The sequence below is a fragment of the Podarcis gaigeae genome, assembly GCF_964106915.1.
Source record: "Podarcis gaigeae genome assembly, chromosome: 8".
Classification (NCBI taxonomy): domain Eukaryota; kingdom Metazoa; phylum Chordata; class Lepidosauria; order Squamata; family Lacertidae; genus Podarcis; species Podarcis gaigeae.
In genome coordinates this window covers 42,776,678-42,798,198 of record NC_139684.1, presented here as the reverse complement: position 1 = coordinate 42,798,198, position 21,521 = coordinate 42,776,678, and the positions used below count along the sequence as shown (strand labels likewise).

Sequence of the window (21,521 nt, the reverse complement as noted above, 5' to 3'; positions counted from 1 at the left end):
AGCTGCATTGCTGCTTGCACTGAGTTTCTGTTGCCCCTGAAAATAACTGCTGGTACATATGTATTTCTAATATAAACCATTTGCTTTTTAAGCAGCATTTGCAAAAGCTGCAGAGATTTCATGGAAGAGACAGAAGGGGTCCTACTTTTGCCAAGAAGCCATCACTCTGCTGCTGCATGTTGAGGTACGAACATTTCCAGCAAGGGTGTCTTCTTGCCCCTCAGCCAACTAAAAACAAGGCAGTCTCAGTGTGTAAAAGACATTGCTTGATAGGGCCAGGGATGCTTGAGGTGCTGAATGTACCAATCGCTGAGTAAATGGATTCTCTACAGTGTATGAGAAGCCACTTCTTCTGTTCTCTCTACCCTGCCAGCCCATCCTGGCCTTCATAGCTTTTGTTTGTAGTGTTATAAAAATATGGGAAAATTTGCTTGGAACAATAATGAATAAACACAGTTAGCAAAGAGAGAGCCATTTTGATTAAAGTTGGAGAGATGGAAGGACAGTGGCATGCAAGCCACCAACTTCAGCATCAACTCCCTGATGTTGCTGGGGAGGGGGGTATACAACAAATGGCACGATGAGTGTCCCTGGCAGCTTCCTCTCCCTTTTTCACAGCTGAAGGCAAAGTGGGCAGAAGTGAGCAGCCAGCCAGAGACCTACAACATGTCTAGGGCAGCATCCTGCATCAGATGGCACCACTCTGCCTCCTCTGGATTCTTTTGAAGGATGAGAGGGCAGCATCCTCTCTGGCTAGGTTGTTCTCTGGCTTGTGTAGCAAAGCTGCTGCTGCCTCTGGCTCATCTTGCTCTGCTTTTCTCTGCTTCAAGTCTTAAACAGATATGGTACTGACCAAGGAATGGTTCACTGGATACCTTCTTTTTCTTCTGACAGTCCTTGAAAGTTTTCCCCTTGTTGCTTTGTAAATTCTGAGACGCAGACACACTTAAGGGATGTGGAGATTCCATTTTCCAAGTAAACCAGTGGAGCTTTCTCTGAGTTCTTCCCATCCCTTCTTGAAATGCCCAGCTGCCCTACCAGCTTCATAAATTATTTGTCCTCACATTCAAATAACTGCAGTTCTTGTGCCATTTACCTTTCCAACAAGGTATGCATTCCTTTTCTGTTTTTATTTTTTTATATTTTTTGTGATTAGATCCTTACTGAGAAATCACACTGCTTGTTCACTACCCATTGTTTTCTCAAGCACCTTTGCTTATTAGGATAGTTGAAAACCTCCTCTAATATCACCAGTTTGTGACCTTTAGGCACTTGGTTAAAATGTCAAATGCCACTTAGTCTTCTGCTCTGAAGTAGATCATCCTCCTGACACACCTGCTGTTACCCCTCCCCCTTTCTTACCAAAATTACAAGTTTCCCATCATCTTCCTCCTGTCTCTGTCATTAAAATGAATTCTCATCTACAAGGCTGCTTCACTCTGCTTTTTAATCCTCCCCACCCTCCCTAAATTCCAGGGGAGCAATTCTCAATATTGGCATTCCAGTTATGTCACTAGTGACTTGAGAGCTATGCAATAGTCTTTTTCCAAGGCTTATTTCAACTAAATCTGTGGTGTCATGAAAGTTGGTCTGGACCCAGAGTCTGCAACTGCAAGGTCACCAGATGTGGAGGCTGAGCAGAAGTGGATTTAGGGAAGCATGGGTGGTTTGGTTGCACTGGGAGTGGAACCTCGAGGGCACTGCAACTATGCTTTAGAATGAGGTTGGAGGGCACCAAATTTTAGCATTGCACAGGGTGCCACTGAAATTTGAGACACCAAGGTCTGCCACTGGGCTAAGTCAGGGCTTAGATGACTCTGGAAGATAGGGAGATCATTGAGGTGGTTAGACAAGAACTCCAGGAGAAACCTCACAGACCACCGGGGCCTATAGGCCCAGAGCCTGGACCCTCGCAGACACACTTCTCATTAAAAATCCCCAAAGTCAAATAAAAAAAAATTGATAAGACCATATAAACATGTTAAAAATAGAGTTAACAATGCAAGTTTGCTACCGAAATGCCCAGGAAAACAAAAACGTATTTGCCTGGGACTGAAATGTTGACAAAGTTGGCCTCTCTGGGGAAAGCACCCCGTAAATGGTTATGGTATGCCATCCTGACCTCCATTTTGGAAGAAGAGTGGGATCTAAATCTATAAAACATATATGGGGGAAAGGCAATCCTTTAGGCATAGAGGTTCCGAGTCGTATAAGGCTTTAAAAGTTAAGAACAGCACTTTGAATTGGGCCCAGAAACAAATAAGTAGCCAGTGTAGTCAGGCCAAAACCCATGGTATATGTTCATGCTTTCTTGTTTCAGTTCACTGAGAATCAGATATATTCTGCATTAGATGTAGTTTCCAAACTGCCTTCATTAGCAGCCTTACATACAATCCAATGTGGGGATTACCAGAGCTGAAGCAAGACTATCCCTATCCATATAGGACGACATCTGGGCTACCAGCTGAAGCTGATAGGTGCCATTTGGTGCCACCTATATGGATGGAGCTTAATTGATGACCCAGTGGCATTTTCAGGTGTTAAAAAAGCATGGGGGATAAAACTAAACACTGCAGAACCCCACATAAGAGGCTCAGGGGGCTGAAAACATACCCCAAACACCACCATAGAACAGCAGGACTATTGCAAGACAGTGCCCCCTGTCCCAACTCAGATAGTCCTCAAAGATGATTACCATGGTTGAGGGTATTGAAAGCTGCCAAGAGGTCAAGGAGAATCAGCAAATACATCGTCTCCCTTTCCTGTCATTATATAAAGTGGCCAAGGTGGTCTTAGTGCCAAAACAGGGTCTGAAACTCAACTGAAATGAATCTAGTAAATCAGTCTCATCCAAGAGTCCTTGGAACTAGTCACTGACCACCTACTAAAAAATAGTACCCAGGAAGGATACATTTGCCTATAACTGTTCAAGTATTCTGGGTCACAGAGGTTTTCCTAAGGAGAGATCTCACTGCTGTCTTTCAGAGAGCCTGGGACCACTGCCTCTCTCAGAGAGATTACCTCCTTGGTCTAGTTGGTGGTCTCCTCCTTCTCAGATATCAGCCACAAGGGTAAAAAATGCAAATGGTCAATGCACCTATTGAATTACTTTATTCACATCCTTGAGCCCTATCAACAGAAACTCACCCATGTACACATGAGGAACCACGCTCTCCACATCCCTGGAAATTGACCTGCTGCAATAGCAGAGTCCAGGTACCAATGGATACAAGCAATTTTACCCTCAAAACACCTTGCAGATAAATCACATCAGACTACTGAAGGTTCTGCCACCTTTAGGCCAAAACATGAAAGGCCCTGTGCCACTCTAAGAGTGGTTCTGGTTCTGTTGCACAAGACATCAAGGATGCAATGGAGGCAGAGAAGTAGACTCAACAATGATCACACCATTGAGTTTGATTGTGTTTTGAGTCCTCTGCAACTTGCATTCTTGCTGTCTTCCAACCTGCACAAAGGTAAATATTACCAACCCTCAGTCTCCCATGGCAGCGTAATGATGCCCTGCCAACTTCTTGGCCATCTGCCCTATAAGGATGTTGGGAAATGTACACACACACCACAATCATTTTTCTGCTGTCTGCAGCTTAGGACAAAATCAGATGCGATTCCAGAGAGCCACAAGTGGACCACCCAATGCAACCCAGGTGAGGGGTGTCATTTAACTCCCCTCACAATGTTTATCAGTCTGAATATCCTCCCCCTCCCCCCAGTAAAAAGACCATAGCCAATAATCTTGCTGGAGAGAGAGAAAGGAATACAGGAACATAGCCTTTCTTCCATATTAGGTTTAATAGCAGCTTAGGTCCTGGGGACTGAAATTTGCCATGGGGAGAGGGTGAAAGATCCTGCTTCCAGTGCTGCAGCTGCAGTCAAAATCAGAATGTGCACAAACACACACAGCTGCTTTTTAGCTTATAAAAAATAATGGGCAAGGTGATGTGAAAAATTATGCATGGAGGTTTATCTCCCTTTCACAACACTAGAACTTGATGGAGGTTGTCCAGTATTAGATGTTTCAGAACAAGCAACAGAAAGTTCATACTGCAAATAGTTAGATGATAGAATTAATGACCACACAAAATAGTAGTGGTCACCAACTTGAACCACTTCAAAAAGGGCATTAAACAAATCATGGAGGATCAGGCTACGTCCTACCTCTACAGTCCAACACAGTCTGCACCAGTTGCTGGGGAGCACAAGTGAGCAGAGCACTAATGTTGCACTTAAATCCTACTTGCATCTGGTTGGTCCCTATGAGAAGGGGTGGCTGGACAACTAGATGAGCCCCTTTGTTCTGAACCAGCTGCAGGAAGGCTCTTCTGAAGTTTCTATATTTTAAATGAGGCTATTGACTTAAGTATCTCTTCTGTGGGCCAAAACTTCCTTTATGAGGAACCCAGCTGTTTTCCCAATTCCCAGCTATCTTCACAGTGTCCACTGCAGAATAGAACAATGGTGGGTTGATGTATTGGGGGGGGGGGGAAGAAAGGAAAGCTTGGTGGCTCCTTCCTTTGCATGCCCAAGACTTTCTCTAGATCCATCCCATCTCATATGAAGAGCTGGCTGGATCAGGCTTATGGCTCATCTAGTCCAGCATCCTGTTCTCCCAGTGGCTAACCAGATTGTTGTTGTTGTTAAAATATGTATACTGCTCTTCATCTGTAGATCTCAGGGCAGTTCACAACATAAAATTACAATATAAAAAACACAAAATACATAATAAAAGCAAGAACAGGAAGAAAACAAACCAATTTCCCCCTTCCACCAACATATTTTAAAGGATATAGGATGTTAATCAGTCAAAGGCCTGGTTGATGAGGAACGTTTTCGCCTGGTGCCTAAAGGTGTACTGTATAACAAAGGCACCAGCCAAACCTCCCTGGAGAGAACATTCCACAAGTGGGGAGCCACTGCAGAAAAGGCCCATTCTTGTGTTACCACTCTCCAGACCTCTCCTGAGGAGGCACACAAAGATGGGCCTCACAGGATGATCTCAGGGTCTGGCTGGGTTCATACAGAGAGAGGTGGTCCTTGAGGTATTGTGGTCCTGAGCCATTTATGGCTTTATAGGTCAAAACGAGAACTTTGAATTGGGCCTCGAAACTGATTGGCAGCCAGTGCAGTCAGGACAAGATCAGTGTGATATGCTCAAACTGTCTTGCCCCGCCTAGCAACCTGGCCACCGAATTCTGTACCAGCTGAAGTTTCTGAACTGTCTTCAGAGGTAGCCTTATGTATAACACATTGCAATAATCTAACGTAGAGGTTGCAGTGATCTAAGCAAGTGCCTGTGGGAAACCAGCAAGCAGGATTCAAGCACAAGAGCACTCTCCTCTCCTGTGATTTCCAGCTACTGGTATTCAGAAGCATTGCTGCCTCCAACTGTGGGTTTCATTTTGTTTTCAAATGGGGCTGCAGAAGAATTTAAAACCCCAACTAAATGCATAGACGGGTGCTGGCAAAGAAAGTGCCTGCCCTCCCTCCCACCTCTCAGGTTAAGAGCTGGAAGTGGAGAGTCAACTTTTCAAGAAGGGTTTCCCATTTCCCGTCTTTGATCAGTGAGACCAATGGAGAAGAGATGAGGATGCTTATGAATAACTTTCACATGAAGCCGGGAAAGGGAAGGGCTGCTGGCAGCATCACCAGGGAGCTCTCTGTTTGACTCCAAGGGGCTCTTGTTCCAACACCAGCTTTTGCTCCCTCCTTGTCAGACAGCAGAAAGATTAAAGCTGCCTTTTTGATTTAACAGCACCTCTTGTGACAGGCCAGGAGAGGAAGGAGCCTCTGAAGCATCGGGGTGGGGGGTGGGGAGCAAGGAAAGATCAATGGGATCCAGATGGATGTGACAGGAATTATGAGACTAGGTCTCTAAATGAGTTTGTACTTTTTCCTGGACCTGCAAAGTAGATGCTGACCCTGCCAGTATAGCCAGTCTCTCATTCCTGTTTCGGGGAAGATGGCATGCCCCCTAACCCTGATCCAGGCACTTGTGTGGGGAGGGGTAAAAGAGGTACTTCTATCATTTCTTACTGGAACACTTGGTCTGATATTGGAGAGAGAGAAATTATTTTGCCAGACATGGTGAAGCATGGATGGTGATAGTCAAAAGGCAAACATTTCCAATATAGCCATGAACAGCTGAGAACCGCAGCCTGGCTGATCTCTGCCCTCAGTTTCTCTTCACTCTTGGCCATAGTTTGACTCTAGCGGTTTAATTGAAGCCCCCACACCATCTCACCCCCCACAATAAAGACATTACGAGCAATATGGATAATTCTTAATTTGTTTTTTGCTTGCTGATATGCTCTCAACAAACATATATTTAGCTTATACACAGTCAGCTTTATGTGCTTAGCAAAAATAAAGGGAGCAGGCATCCCACCCACCATTGCAGCCAGTGTGTTTTGACTATATGCGATTTTGGCTTCAGGTGCTATCCATAGAATGTTTAGAGGCTTTGCAAGGAGTGGATACTTTGAACAATGGCAATTCCAGACACTTCTGCAGCACTAATATTCTTGCATCATCAAAAACCTGACTTTTCTTTCCAACATCTGGCCCTAGTATGTTGCCTACTTCTGAAATACGGACTGTTAGTAGTATAATAGTGCAGGAGCACAGACAGTTGCTCTATTCCATTATCATGGTTACTGGCAACTGGAGAGTATCCTCTGTGCATGCGGAAAACTCCTTTTCCTCCTACCATGGAGCAACCTCTGCTTGAGTGATGGAAGGGGAAGGATATCAAGAGGCTGTTCAGCTTTCAACACATAGTCTAAATTTATTTATTTAGACTATTTCTACGCCAGCCAATGTATATATAAATATTTCTTAAGTAATATATAGCAAACTAAAACAAACAAAAAAGTTACAAAAATACATAATAAAACCATTAATGCAAATTACAAATAAATACTGATATAAATTCCTTCTTCTGACAACACTTCCTCACTCAGCACCTCTCAGCCCCCTGGCTTTTACCCAGGACTCCACCCATCTACCCAGGCCCCAAACAAACTCTCAAATCACCCCCAATATCTCACAACAAATAAGGTTTCTGGGACCTGCTGACATCATCCTCGCCTCTCTCTCTAGGCTTGCTTTTATGGGCAGGCACCAAGGCTGAGGCACCTTCCTCAGGCTGTCCACACCAGCAGGTTTGAAACTGGTTGTATGCAGTGCAGTGGATCGAGGGCTGAATGTGACAGAGCTGTAGACAACATGAGGAAGCCTTCATCCCTGCCTATGAAAGCAAGCCCAGAGATGGGGCACTAAAGCAGCTGGAAGAAGATAAGGGGTGTGCGGAGGCTGGAGAAAGATATTGCACCCTACAATAACCATTAGGAAGTCCTGGCAACTTCTTTCTCAGCACGGGGTAAAGAAGGGAGGGGAACAAAAGGAGTTGTTTGACTTAAGAGTGCACACACGTGTGCACACACACATGTGCACACTGTAGCGGGGAATTCTCAAAATAAGCATTGCCTACAGTGCTGGGGGTTGCTTTTTGTTTTACTTGTATTGTCATTTGCAACATGGGCATGACCAGGATTTTTGTTAGGAGGGGCAGAACCTCTGCTATGTACCGTATTTTTATTGTTTTTTATTGCTTGGGGGGCAGCTGCCCCTCCCTGCCCCCCCCCCCCTTGGCTATGTCCATGATTTGTAATAACCTGTGGAGTTTATTCTGTCATCATGGAGACTGGAGTCCTCTATTCCTTTCTGCTAAGTCTCAAAGGAGCAGAGATGACCAAAGCTCTGCTACTGCTGTGATGGGGCCTGGGATGCCCAGCGGTGGAGCCAGCTGTGTTCCTTGCTTAGCTTCCAAGGGAAAGGCTCTAAGCCTTCAAGCAAAAGAAGAGAAGATATCCTGGGCAATGCAGTTTGCCTTTGCCAGCTGAACAAGCAAGAGAAATGAAGCTTGATTTGGTTCTGGCTTCTGCCCTGCGGCTTGTTGGGCTTCAGTGTCTGGATGCAGGCTCTCGCCTCCTCCCCACCACCTTAGGGCTCAGGGGAGCAGGACTGTCTGCGTAGCTCCGGCATTGCTGCTCTTTTTAAACGACCAAAATCCATTGGAATCTAAATTCTTGAATGATGCTTCACTTGTGCCTTCAAGAGCTGCCCCAAATGAAAATGGTGATGATGTTCTAGACAGACTCTCCGGAGGGAGCACCATGATGAGAGCCACTCAAAGGTGCCCGGGGCAAGGGCTTGGTGTGTACATGGAGCAGGGGATAAGAGCTGAGTGGATGCTCCTGGGTCTTTTCATGGAGTCAGCTTGAGTAGCTGCCCATCTCGCCTTGGAAATGCTTTCTCACTTTGCTCAGAATTGGCAGTGATCTGATGGCTGAAACTCCCTGTGTGTCCAGTGACTCCATGGAATCCAGGAGGGAAGCTCTGTGAACATTGTTGGGCTGTCCTGTCTTGGGGTGCGAGCTGTCCTGGACAGAAATTCCCTTAAGAAATTCCCTCAAGAGAGCTTGCCCCTTCTCCTCAAGAGCTCCAAGAGCCAGGCTGCCAGAAGACCCATCAATGGACCCTCTTATGTCCAGTCGAAGCCAAGGAGTCTGCCCCCTGTGGATGCTGCTGTCCCTCCTCCCAAGAGGCCTTCTCTGTGCACTCCCTTCTTAGGAAGCTGCATTCAGCCATTCCCATCCAGCCACTTAGCAATAAAGCAGACAGAAATTCAAGTTTCAGGCCTAGCAAAGTGACTCTGCCCATCTGTGCCCCACCCCACCCCCATTTAGAATACAGCAAGGCAAAAATTGAAACTGCTGTTGGTGAGGCGATAGCAACATGCATATTTGATTTTTATGCTGGATGTAAATTGCTGAATAAGGCAATGGCATAAAGGGAGGCTGTGGCTTCCTGCCTGTCATGGGCAGCCAGCAACAGCAGAACAAAAACTCTGGCCATTAGAAACACAGCAGAGAGGCACATTATATAAATGACTTTGCCTTCCTCACCCTCTGCTCCCCACTGGGGCAGATAGGACAGAACTGGGGCACCGGATTCTTGTATGTATTTCCTGTGTGAATGCCCACCCGCCTTTTTTTTTTTTTTTTTTTTAGACTTACCCCTGACAAGTTGGTTGGGTTGAGAGGCCAGGAATTGGCCCCACAGTGAGTACGGCAGCTGAACTCGGGATTGTACCAGGTGCCTCCAATGGCATAAGGCTCCAAGACTCTGTTTTCCTGGCACTGTCAAAGGCAGGGCTCTGCTAGACAGACAAGGGCAGTTAATGTACTTGTTATGATCCCTAAAAGCACGTGGTTGCTTCAGTGCAACTGGGAGCAGTTTGGTTGTTTTGCAATTGAATTTGTAGTTACAGAGCAGTTCTGGGGCACATATCCTTCCTTAGAAAGCCAGTCCCAGGAGAGGAGTTGGGTCCCCCTGCAACAGAATGCCAGATGTGAAAGACGTACAGGCGCAGGAGACACCTGTCATTCTACTGCTTGTCAGAGAATGCCGCTCTTAATCCTGATGGGAACTTTTCTGCCTCCCTGAACTGGTGCCCAGCCCCAATTTAGGTTGTGTGTTTTTTGCTGCTAAGTAGCTAAACTGAGATGTTGTGTGTAAGAAATGGAAAGTGACAGGATATGACCAAGGCATTGGAAATCAATCCAGACTAAATGTGCTTCTTAACTATAAGTGAATAGTTGAAAACAATCCTCTTTTATAGCCGTGGAGATAAATACTCTGTTTTTATTAGGAAAAAATGGCTTTGGACTGAATAAAGTCATTTGATTAACTAGTCAAAGCAGATGGTTTATTGATGTTTCAGGAAAGAGTTTACAAGGTCTGTTGAAAAAAGAGACCCAGCTATGAATTAACAAATGACCCTGCCGTGGGGGACATTGACAGTTCACTGTAATAGATTTATGGGCTTCAACTTGGTGTTTTGTCCACATCTGGTTTATTATGATAAAATGTTGAGGCTTGACTAACCTATACCCTTCTTGAAATCTACTATATCGACCCTTGAACTCTAGGACTCTGAGCAAAGCTGGGCATTAAAATCCAAATTTGTCTTAATCCAGCAGGATCAGTTTCTGTGTTGTAGTTTATTTTTAGTGTCCATGTATATACACACTGCACAGTGGAAGGGTAGATTACATTGGCTTGTGCCCAAGCTATTTATATCTTATGGCAGTGGATTTAAAGTTTAAGAGATGAGATCCCAGATGATTTGTGTGATCTCCAGGAACTCAGCTGTGCCCCTAGAGACCTGGGGCATGAATTTCTTGGAGACTGGCTTTGAGTTTCTCAGCATTGCCACTGACAGACAGCTATTCAAGGCCAGGCAAGAGGCTGGAGCTCAGGGACAGAGTAGAAGATCCAGGTTGGTCCTCTTCCCTGAAGGAACAGAAAAGGGCTCTTGGGAGCAGTGGCGCACCAGAGTTGATGCTGCAGGCAGGGTAGGACAGCTGTTATGTTTCCATTGCACCCTCTGCAACATCCACAACAGATACTCTGGGTATAAGAATGTAAGAGCAGTTGTATGGGATGAGACAAAAGGTCCACCTAGCCCACTACCCTGTTCTGACAGCAACAGCCACCTAGGTGCCTCCAGGCATCTTATGAGCAGCAGGGTTTGAGGGCAAAGCTGTCTTCTTTGCACTGCCTAATCTTTTAGGGCAGATCTCTTAACTTCTCAGCCCCTCAGTACCAAAAGCAACCATGCTTCAGTATGATGGAGGGGGAAAGCTGTGTCACATTACCACAATAATTCATAGCAACTGTACAGCCCCTTGGCTGTGCTGCTACTGCTACTGCCTGTGACACACTCTCCTTTCTTCACCCCCATCCCATTTCATACCCATATCCAGTTCTTTTTTCTTTCCATCTGGGATGGGGCCCAAAGAGGAGAGGAGGCAGGAGCCATGGAAATAGAATATATATCTCCTGTGGGAAGCTATGAGAGGAGGAAGCCGGCAAGGGACTCGTATGTGTTAATTTGCCCATGTTGTGAGCTCTGCTAACCACTATCTGAATGTAGCTGAAGATGACAAAGTGATGAATGGAAGTCGAAGGCATCTTTTATTGCCTCCACCAGGCTTGTGGGCTATATATGCACTTTCTACTTTTTCATAACAGGTCTGGTGGGCAGTTGGCTGCTGGAATTCCGGGTTGTTCTGCAGCCGCTTCTCTCCTGTAATAAGATCTGCAGAAATAATTTAAAAGAGCTGAAAGGCAATTTAGAGCCCTCTTTCCTCCCTCCCTCCGCCCCAACATACAATAGGAGCTTGCCAGGTACCCTCCAGATGAACTAAGCTGCCTCCTAAAATACTTCTTTCCCCTATTTCTGTAATTTATTAACTGCCTACAAATTTATTTACTGGGGGGCTCTGGATTAACTGAGAACAGTTGCTCTCCAAGCTTCCCCTCTGTCTCTTTTGTGTCCTTTCTCTCTCCTCTGTTCCAGAAGAGTCAGTCACTGTCTGAGCTTCTGCTCTGAAAAAAGATTTTCCTGTTTCTCATCCTCTGAACCAGCCACATGCAGAGGATTTGATTTCTACCCAGCCCCACTCACTTAACAGCATTTGGCCTTCCTTGGCTTGGTGAGATTCCAGGCGAGCTCGTTGCACTGCACTGAAAAGCATACACAACTCCAGTTCCTTCAGGCCACATGCCAACTGTTGTGCCCTCCAAGCACAGCATCACATGTTCTGTGGCACAATACAGCTGAAGGTGAGGAAGGTAAAGCAGAAGGCAGCTTGGCAGGGAAGACTTGGCATTGTTGTCAGGAGGGCCCAGGACCTAGACTATCAGCATGGCAGTAAGCAATGGGTAGCAAATTTAATGTAGAGAGTTTGCCTATTATGGGATGTAGAGCTGCACATACAAAATGGGTTCCTGCATGTGCTGCTCCTTCAGCTGAAGTGAATGGGTTCAGTGCTACTCAACCTGCTTCTACACTAGGCTTTGGGAACCTTTGGATGCTACTAAACTACAATTCCTTTCAGCCCCAGCAAGCATGGCCAATGTCTAGGGATGATGTGAGTTGTAATTCAGCAACATCTGGAGGGCCAGAGTTCTCCCCCACACCTGCTCTACATTGTCCAAGAGCACTAAACCAGCTCTCTCCTGCTAGCTATAGAGATTTAACCTGCTATCAATAGGGCTGACTAAACTTGTCAGACTACAAATCCCATCATACCTGTTCATTGGTCATGCTTGCTGGGGTTGGTAGCAGCTGGTCATATTGCTGCTGGTGCTTATAGTCATGATAACTGTGTCTAGGACCTCTAGGATCAGAGGTGTGGTGCCTCTGAAGGGCAAGGTCTGAATGCAATATTATCTCCACCACTTGGTAATCCCTGTGAAAAGCAAACTGCCTCAATTTGTAGAGGAAGAACCTGGTTCTCCTCAATGCTAGTGGCTAGCCTCATCCTCTTCCATGGTTCAGGGAGGTAGCTGTGTTGGTCTGATGCAATTGAAATAATTTATTTATTATTTAAAAAATTGTCCAGTAGCACCTTAGTCTTATCCTCTTTTAATGCCATCAGCATTTGCATCCATGACTGCCAAGGAGATGTCCGGCTGCTTTGCGGTTTCCCAGAAGCAACAGCTTGACCACTCTGGGGACACCGAGACTGCTGAGCAAGAGGCACCAGTGCAGAGAAGGAAAGTGGGCCCACCTTTTCCTTCTTCTCTCATATTTGGACTGTTGCAGGAGGGGGGTTGTGATTAAATAAATTTGACTGCGGGTGGATTTAGGATGAATAGGAGGAAGCGCCGCCCTCCGCAAAACCCACACCCCGCTGCCTTCGCTGGGGCGGGACACCCACCCACATGAAAAGAGGAGGCGGAGTTCCAACCTCGCTGCTAGCCTTGGCATCTCAATGGAGCCTCCATGGCCAATGGCAGTCTACTTCCACACAACATTCGCGGCCGGATCATCCTGCCCGCCTGGCGGCGGCTTCACCGTACGAGCCCAGCAGGCGCTCGAGCAGCGGGACCTGAAGACCCCCAGAAAGGTCCGGTGCCTGTGTGTGCTCCCCGCGGGGCTGGAGTCCGCATTCACGGGCGCCTGCCCGAAGGTACCGGCGCTTCGCAAAGGGCAGGGCTGGCCCTTGGCTTGGGGCGGGGAGGAAGGCCGGGTTGCCACACCGGCCTTCCTCCCCTGGCCTGTAAGACAAGGGGGCGTGTCGCCCCCTCGCAGTGCCTCTACCGCGCGGTCGCCATGGTGACCGGCGGCCGCTCTCCCGTCTGCCGAGCTTGCCTGCAATACCTCGTTCCTTATTGGCCGAAGGAAGAACCAAAAGCCAATCGCCTAAGCCGCTTTCGGCCTTCCAGGTGCCAGCAAGGTAGAGCGACTCCAGCTCGGAGAGGTCCGTTGCGCGGCTCTCCGCCCCAGGCAGCGGTGATTGGGTTCAGACGGGGGAGAAGGCGGGCCCAGATCCGGCACTCCATCGCAGTTGGCCGAGCGGCGTGCCCATCACTTAGTGGGCGGGGAGAAGGACTAGCGGCGGCCCCGTTTGAAGCAAGAGATGGAGATGGAGGCGCCGGAGCGCGAAGAGGCCTGCGGTGAGGAGGCCGTAGCAGGGAACGCGCCCCTTGCCCCTCCGAGAAAGCCCCACCCCCAAAGGCATCCCTCGCGGACCCCTCCCATCCCACGCCTCGTGTCCACCGGGGAACAAGGGCGGGGTCTGGAGGAGGAGGAGGCGCCCCCACCCTCGGCTCTCCCCGTCTCCCGGTTCTGATGGCCGCCTTTCTCCCCGGCAGAATGCCTGGGCCGCCCTCTGGCCTCTCGTGCCCTGAAGCGTCTCTTTGGAGAGCTCCGCACCCTCTACCAAGAGCGCCTGCACTGCGTGGGAATCCAGCTGGAGGAGAATCCGGAAGGCGCTCGCAAGGTATCTCCCCTCTTTCCCTTAATTAGGTCTCCCTTTGTACTAGGAGGTGTCCCCCCAGCAACATCCTGTCCCCTCCTGCTAGGGTACTGCTGGCTCGCCCTCCACTGCCCAAAGGGAGTGGGCGCCCGACACACACATACAGGGCAGGATTTAGGTTTGATGAGGCCCTAAGCTACTGAAGGTAATGGGGCCCTTTCTATGTCCAGGTGTCCTTTGTCAACAACAAATTGTTGCTGTTAGAAATGAGCAAACCAGTGATATTTTAGGGAGCAGGCTAGCAAGCGTGGCCCATTTAATACATCATAGGAGCCTACAAAACACAAAACACTGTTGCTGTATGTAGGTTTTATTTGTTTATCATATATTTTGGAAATGTACAACCAGGTTTTTTTCCTTTAAATATTTTGGTGGGCCCCAAGAGACTGGGGTCCTAAGCTATAGCTTGTTTAGTTTACGCATAAATACAGCACTGCACACATACCCCCGTGACTGGTATGCCTACAAAACTAGTGGCTGGTTTCTTCAGTGGTTGTAACTGTTTGCTATTTATCCCACAGCTTTATCAAGTTTGCAAGGTGTATCTGGGCCATCAGCTGCCAGACATGTTGGCACCATTGAGTTCTTGGGTGATCAACCTGCTTAGCCTCTTGGCTATCTTCTTTCTGTTTGCATCCAAAATTAGATTGTGGTTGTGCACCTGTGGAAGCAGACTGGGAAATCCATGTGGGCCTGGCATTTTCTTGCAATGTTTTTCACAGCTGCTCTATTTCATGGAGGAAAAATGAGGCCTACAGGCTCACCAGGTGTCCCTTGGGATCAGGTCTAAGGCCCCTTGGAAACTTACCCAGGGTTAGGGTTGAGGGCACAGGTGGGTTGTTATGCTGATCATGTGCTGTGTTGCTGGAAAGTAAAGGGGCTGTATCTGGATGACTGAATCAAGCTCTCCAAGGAGTCTTGTTTTTGAAGGAGGACAAAGTCTAGAACTGACTGTTCCAGATAATGGATGTAGCTCTGCTCAGGTACTTCTGCCTTTGTGGACTGTTTCTGACAGGCTACTCTGTGTGGTGGAGATGCACAGCAGCACATTGACTGACAAATGGTATCTGAGTGCAGCAAGCATAATAATAATTGGTAATAATTTTCCCCAAGCCATGAGCAACCCTATAGCCAGGCCCCTTGATCCACTTCTTTCAGAAGTTCTGCCACTGAGTGCTGACAGGGCAGCTGGAACTTTCCACAAGAGCTCAGACTTCCTTCTGAGTTGTCTAGCTTGGCACACATAATTACCCAGATGCCATTTTTGGCACTTTTTATATATTAGAAAGTGGGAAATGGAAAGAGATAATAAAGGTAGCTATATTTGGTCCATAAGTAAAATTTTATTTGAGCAGCCAAAATGTCGCAAAATAACGTGCAAGTTTCCAGGTCTCTAGAACACTCTTCAGGCTGGATGCCAAGCAGAACAGGGTGGAGGCAAAGAAAAGCTGCGTTACTGTTGTAGCACTTTTTAAAAAAAAAATAATTATTAAGCTTTACATAACAAATTTCAATTTAAACACTTCATTCACCTTCACGTTTAGGATTCTCTGAATGTTGTAGCACATTTAGTCAAAGTCTTATAAAGTGATATGCACAACGTAAGAAGTAGAATATAGTATAATCCAAGCCTCAAAAGAGTGCAGCTTTAATATTGCTAGGAGTTATTAAGAATGAGAATAGGCAAAGTTACAACACTTTCATAAACAATGGAGAAAAAATACAACTAAGGATAGGATTGTTAATACTCCATCATCATTTTAGACAACACATATAGGTATTAATAACAACTATTAACTACATAAGAAGAGCAAAAGATCCTGGAACTGACAGCCAGTTCTGCTCTCAGCCTCATTCCACCTCCTGGTGAGGCCTCCATTCTGCAAATATGGGATTTTTGTATTCTGCATGGCTCATGTGCTTCCTCTGCCACTAGTAGGAGTGATAATCACATGGTGAGTTGACTCAAGTGCTGCCTTCACCCCACCAATACTGCTGCAAACAGCTGCCTGCCATTATGGACTTGCTCAGCAAAGGAGAGTCAAGAAAGGGTCAATGTCTCTGTCATGTTTATGCCAGTGTGGTCCTGCTGACCAAAGCAAAATGTAGGTGATATTTATGTGGCAGTGGGCCCAATCTTCTTCTGGCATTGGATGCAGTTGTAGTTAGTGCTGAAAACTGTGTAGTGTGGGTATCTCTGGCAAATATTGTAGTGCTGGCCGTGTGATTATGCTGGCCTGTAAAGAGAAGGACGCTCCTTGGACATGGTCATAGTTTCTCTCATTTATCCCCCTTGCATATGAGGTTTTGTAACTTCATGTTGCTGTGTTTTAAGGAAAGGCTTGGGTCCCATTGCAGATTGTTTGTGCTCATGAGTTCTTATGATCTTGCTGAGCATCCGGACTCCCAAGTGGCTCCTGAGCAGGGTGCTGGAAGGTGAGGGAGCCTAGAGTCTCTGGCTGGGTGACCATTGACATCTGCATGTACCTCGAACCCTCTTCATCACTCTTTCTGTGTAAAGTAGAAACCTTATCCTTCTGCTTTCTTTTGTTCAGATAGGGAATATTCCTGGCAAATAATGACCAGTGTAGAAACTAACTAGCCCATTTCTGAAAAATAAGGTGGCCTTGTATGAAGGGCATATTATTTGTTTTGGCTTTGGTGGTCTTGGGGTGCAAAAATATTGAGAGGTTTTGCTCTGTGCCTGCATGACAGCCATCAGCCTGTATTGAATTCTACAAATAGCATACGTGAAAGGTCTTGGAGATGGGGAGACTGCCCGTTCCCTCCCCCGCTGGTATTTTTAGCTGGATGAGAGAATTAGAGTGCTGGTGCGCTCTTGTCCAGGGTTCCTACTCACCCTTCATTCAAGCAGAGTAAATGCAATCTCCAATACCGTTCTTAAAAAAAATCTCTGAAGAGCCAGAGCACTGGAGGGCTTCAAATGAGCTGTGGAATAGAAGCAGTTCATTAGACACTTAGTTTCTATCTTTGGAAACTAAAAGCCTAGAACAAAACAGGAGGCATTTCATCCTCTGCCAGATCGGATGAGAAAATGTAGAGGGGGGTAGTGGTTGTCAGATGAAAGATAGGGAGGGAGGCTGCATGAAAGTGGAACTACCCCCAGTGAGAGTCAAAACATTGCCACTTTAGAGCAGGGTGTGTTCCTGAGAATGGGGAGCAAAAGCCAGTCCCTGCTACACGTGTGCCTTGAATATTGTGTCTTCTGGAAGATCATTTGGGGAGCTGCTGCAATGATGAAAAAGGGCTGTGCTTGGCTTACCCGTGCCTTGGCCGGGGGCTCCCTTTTTCCAGGAAGATGCCTCTGCTGTATGGAGGGGTATAACCCTAATGGCTGGTTGTATGCCATTAAAAGGTATTGTACACTCATAAAAGAATGACATTTTGATCAATGCTGTTATAAGAATTACTGTCTTGACACAGGAAAGCTTTCCTGTTGCAAGTTTAAAAATATGCATTTAAAAGCTTTTTATTGAATACCTTTGCAGCATCCCTGAGAAATCAGCCATTTTGGTGTGAGGTTGCTCTGAAGTGCTCCTTGGTGTAGCCGGGGTGCAAAGCTGCTCTTTGTGATTGGAAAGAAGAAGGGCTTTTGGGCTCAATTATTGCAGAGGCAGAGGGGGAAACTCCTTAGGCACATATCCTACAAAATCTAAATTTGCTACTTTAAAAAAAGAGAAAAGAAAAAGCACGTACTTAGTTTTATTTTTTTACTTTTGGACAGTTACTCCACCAGCCCTCTTTTCTACCTTTGGGCCTGGAAACTGATCAAGAGTGCATTTGCTAAGGTGCGTGGACTCAAGCACCTCTCCATCACATCCTCCTGCTGCTTAATTGTAGATGTCACATGTACCGGTAGTTTGATCCTTGTCTTTGCAGGTAAAAGCTTTACCTGTTGAAGGGGTCTTGATTCCAGTTGGCCTCTCAAATGTGTTTGTCAAACCCCTTCGCAACTGAGTCATTGCAATAACTATCCTGGCAGTGCTGTGTCAATCTAAGGATTTTGTATAGATGCCTGTTGAGACTCCAGCCCAGAGTGTATGCGAAGGAACATACTCCAGAGAGAGAGAGCGCACCTGTGGCAATTGACCTTCACTGTATAACTGATCCTGCCTAACAAGCAACCTGTTGAGTGACTGAACGTTGGGGACTTGTGTCATGGCAGGGACAGCCTGGATCCAGCTGAGTAACAGCCACAGGAGCCTAAAGCTTGGAAAACACAACACAAGCCCTGGGAAATCTGGGCTTCTGCTCTGAACTGGCATTGGTTCATCTGAAGCTTCTGAGTTCTGGAGTGAGCTAGCGCACAGAATGTCTTTTGTCATCCCTTTGTTTCCTGTTGATCCCCTGCCCCCAGCCAGATGCCAGCAGCTCCTTTTTTTCATTATGTTGTCCTCTGTGCAGGTGCACTTAGGAGTGCTGTGTTGGTTTGAGGGACTCATCCTTTGGACTGCTTTGCAGCTGTTGTGTTTAGGCCTTACAGGGGGGAAAACGCATCACGTTCAGAACAGAGGCCAGCCTTTGTTTTGTTAGTGGGATGCATCCTGATTTTAACAGCAAAAGGGATGCACAAGAGTAGGGAGTGGAACTCTAAGCCTGTCCTTGCCACCTAACCACTTGGCCTTGCAAAGCCTCCTTCTTTTGTCTGGTCTTATTGTTTAGTTTGTCTGTTAGGGCTTGACCCATGACAGAGTCTTTTCAGTGGTGGTTCCCCATTTGTGAAATGCCCTGTAGGCGGTGCTTGTATTTACCACCAAATTTTAAAAGCCCAGTGACATGCCCCACTTGCCAAGAAACAACCAGGAGTGCACTTTAAGTTTCCCAATAGTTCCACAGCTAATGTCATAAGTGGATGAGTGTGACTTGGGGCGGAAAAGGCCTAGGAGGCAAAACGAGAACTACTGCTGCGCTTAATGAGTGCCCCACCACAAGGAGGGCCAGAGATTCCCCCCAGTTGGTCTTTCTTTGTGGGAATTGTTGCAAGTAAAAAGTGTGTGCACAAAGATGCTGCTACTGAGGCAGCTTTGATTATTTCCTGCAAAGCTCCACAGAAGTCTATTTTTTTTTCTTAGCTAGTTTTGGGATCTCTGTTAGGAAAGTGCTGAAAGATTTCCTCTTCCACCACCCCACCTTTCTCTAAACTGGCTTCTCCTGCCTTGGCAGGTGTTTCTCTGTGTGAATACTTGGTTGGGAAAAGAGATTCCTTGGGAGGGTTTGCTATTGCTGTTTTACTGTTGCTGTTTTGGAGAACATAAAGACATTCTGGCAGCTTTGTGTGAACATATATTTCTTTTCTTTTTTAAATTTGAAAATTTGTAGAGGATTTTGTTAAATAGCCTATTGATGATAGCCCTGTCTTCAGTGTCCACACATTGTAGGATTCTTATCTGCGGTGTCAATGTACTGCCCACCCCCTGCATTTCTAAGTCTAAGCATATAATATTACTTCCAACTAATACTTCTAACTCTGCAAAGTTAGTCTATAAAGATAAACTGTTGTGGAGCAGAAGACAATGGATATTCACAAATTATTTTGGTGAGCACATAGGCGCCGACTCCATGGGGCCTGAGGGGGCCCGAGCCCCCTCAAAAAATCGTTTGGGGGGGCTCTGCCCCCCCAATAATTTAACAAAATTATTAGTTATATTATGCTTTGTAAAATCACAAAATTATGTTGGTATTTTTTATTTTCCTTGTTTGACGATAGTTACCTTTTAAAATACATTCAGTAATGAGTTAAAACAAAGCCACTCCCGATCTAGAGAGGGGGTGGGGTTGTGGGCTCTCGACCCATCAACAATCTCGCGGGGCTGGCGTCAGCCCCGTGAGAAGCGGGGATTCCCCCTAGCTCATTAATATTCACCGCCTACGGCGGCAGCCAATCGGCTGCCGCAAAGGGCGGGCCCTCACAGGTTCACTTAAGGTCGGGGCAGCCCGGGGCTTTCGTTCCCCCAGCAGCAGCGGTTTGGAGGTCTTGGGCCCCCCCAATATTTTTTATAAGTCGGTATGGGCCCCCGCCCCCCCCCAATATTTTTTATAAGTCGGCACCCCTGGGTGAGCAGCAGGATCGAAATGTCCTGGATGCCGTGAAAGCTTTTCATTTCTTGAATTACAGTTTTTATGTAGAAATTTCTCAACCAGTTTATCTTGGAATCGCTAGAATGTGGAAGGCCCACCAAGGTCTGGCTTGTGTAACCTGTTTTCTGTAGAGACATGTTTATTGGCAAATATTGTTTTTGTCCTCCTCCTTCCAACCAAGTCTGATCTTGGTGGATTGTTTACTAATGTTGCATGCTGTAGCTACAAGAGGGCTGTAACTCGATGGCAGAGCACACAAAGCTGTGCACGCTGAAGGTTCCAGGTTCCGTCCCCAGCAGCATCTCCAGGAAGGACTGGGAAGCTGAGAACCTCTGGGAAGCTGCTGCTGGTCACTAGAGAAAATATTGAGCTGGATGGACTGACTCAGAAAAATAGTTTGCTGATATTACAAACTGTTTGACTGAGGGGTGTTGCTTCCTGTGGCGCATACATGTATATTCCTTTTGTTCTGTCAATTTATTTTCAAACTTGTTTTGCAGGCTTTGGACATACGACTAAAACCTGTCCAGAGGGGGCAGCAGACAAGGAAAATAGAGATCCAGAATACTGGTTGGGTCTCTTTTGAACCTTCTTTTTGTCTGCATTGGGGCAAAATTCAGCATCTCTTATTTGGTGGAAAGTAACAAGGGTGATGAGGGAAGGCTGGAGCTCAGTGGCAGAGCACACCATTGGTCATGTTGACTGGGGCTGATGGGGAACTGGAGTCCAATAACATCTGCAGAGAGAGGCCACAGGTCTCTCACCCTTGGCCTTTCTATCAAACATTTACTATAACCACAAGAAAACAAACATAAAAAAACCCAGTGATACAATCCCAACAAGATGGAGATACTGTTTGTGGGTGGTTTGCCTGCCCAAGGATGTGATATTCAGCCTGTTCTGGCCTGATCTGTGTGTCTGATAAATATCAGGAGTGCAGTTAGAACTTGCATATCCAGCTTTGACTCGGGAAGCACAGCTATTCTCAGTAGCTCTGAGTACTTTTCACAAGCTTTGGTTTGTGGCCTCCTACAGCCCCTTTGCACCGTTCCCTCCAGTCATCCAGGCTCTGGAAATCTCAAAACAGTATTATTGTAATGCGTTATTGTTGAGGCTGTCTTTGGAGACAATTTGGAAACTGTGGCTACTTCAGAACACAACTGCTGACCTGGGCTGGGTGACAACATTCATTCTCTCTCTCTCTCTCTCTCTCTCTCTCTCCCCCTCCCTCCCCCTCCCTCCCCCCCCCAAAAAAACGTTAAGACAGTCCCACTAGCTCTCAGTTAATTACTGAGCTCAATTCAAGGTGCAGGGCCTTTTTTCTTAAATTCAGAAGGGTTCTTCTTATGCTCCTGTGGCTTTGAAATTTCTGAAGAGCTCCATTGTTTGGCCACTGATGGGCATTCCAGGCTGATTTGATCTTTCCGTAGAAGATTACTTGGATTAATGAGATCAGTCAGGCTCAGAGACTCAGCTGCAGTTGGACTGACGATCAAGCTGGAGGTGTGTTAG

At 46.6% G+C, this 21,521-nt stretch overlaps 1 protein-coding gene and 1 long non-coding RNA gene across 8 annotated transcripts in view; one reads left to right on the top strand and one right to left on the bottom strand.

Moving 5' to 3' along the window:
• Window positions 1–6,782: 6,782 nt before the first annotated feature.
• Window positions 6,783–12,318, bottom strand: LOC310850614. The gene is made up of 3 exons (XR_014567391.1): window positions 12,179–12,318; window positions 9,096–11,182; window positions 6,783–8,680 (listed from the first exon to the last, which is right to left on the bottom strand). It is a non-coding gene; the product is annotated as an uncharacterized lncRNA (long non-coding RNA).
• Window positions 12,319–13,412: 1,094 nt separating this feature from the next.
• PMFBP1 (polyamine modulated factor 1 binding protein 1) overlaps window positions 13,413–21,521 on the top strand; it is an 81,810-nt gene continuing 73,701 nt past the window's right edge. For all 7 annotated transcript variants that reach the window (XR_014567386.1, XR_014567387.1, XM_083752194.1 and 4 more), the window contains exons 1-2: window positions 13,413–13,548; window positions 13,747–13,874. Coding sequence is in view for 5 of the 7 variants with exons in the window: in XM_083752194.1 (XP_083608320.1) it covers window positions 13,512–13,548; window positions 13,747–13,874 (165 nt within the window). In the remaining 2 variants the exon portion in view is untranslated. The remainder of the gene's footprint in view (window positions 13,549–13,746; window positions 13,875–21,521) is intronic.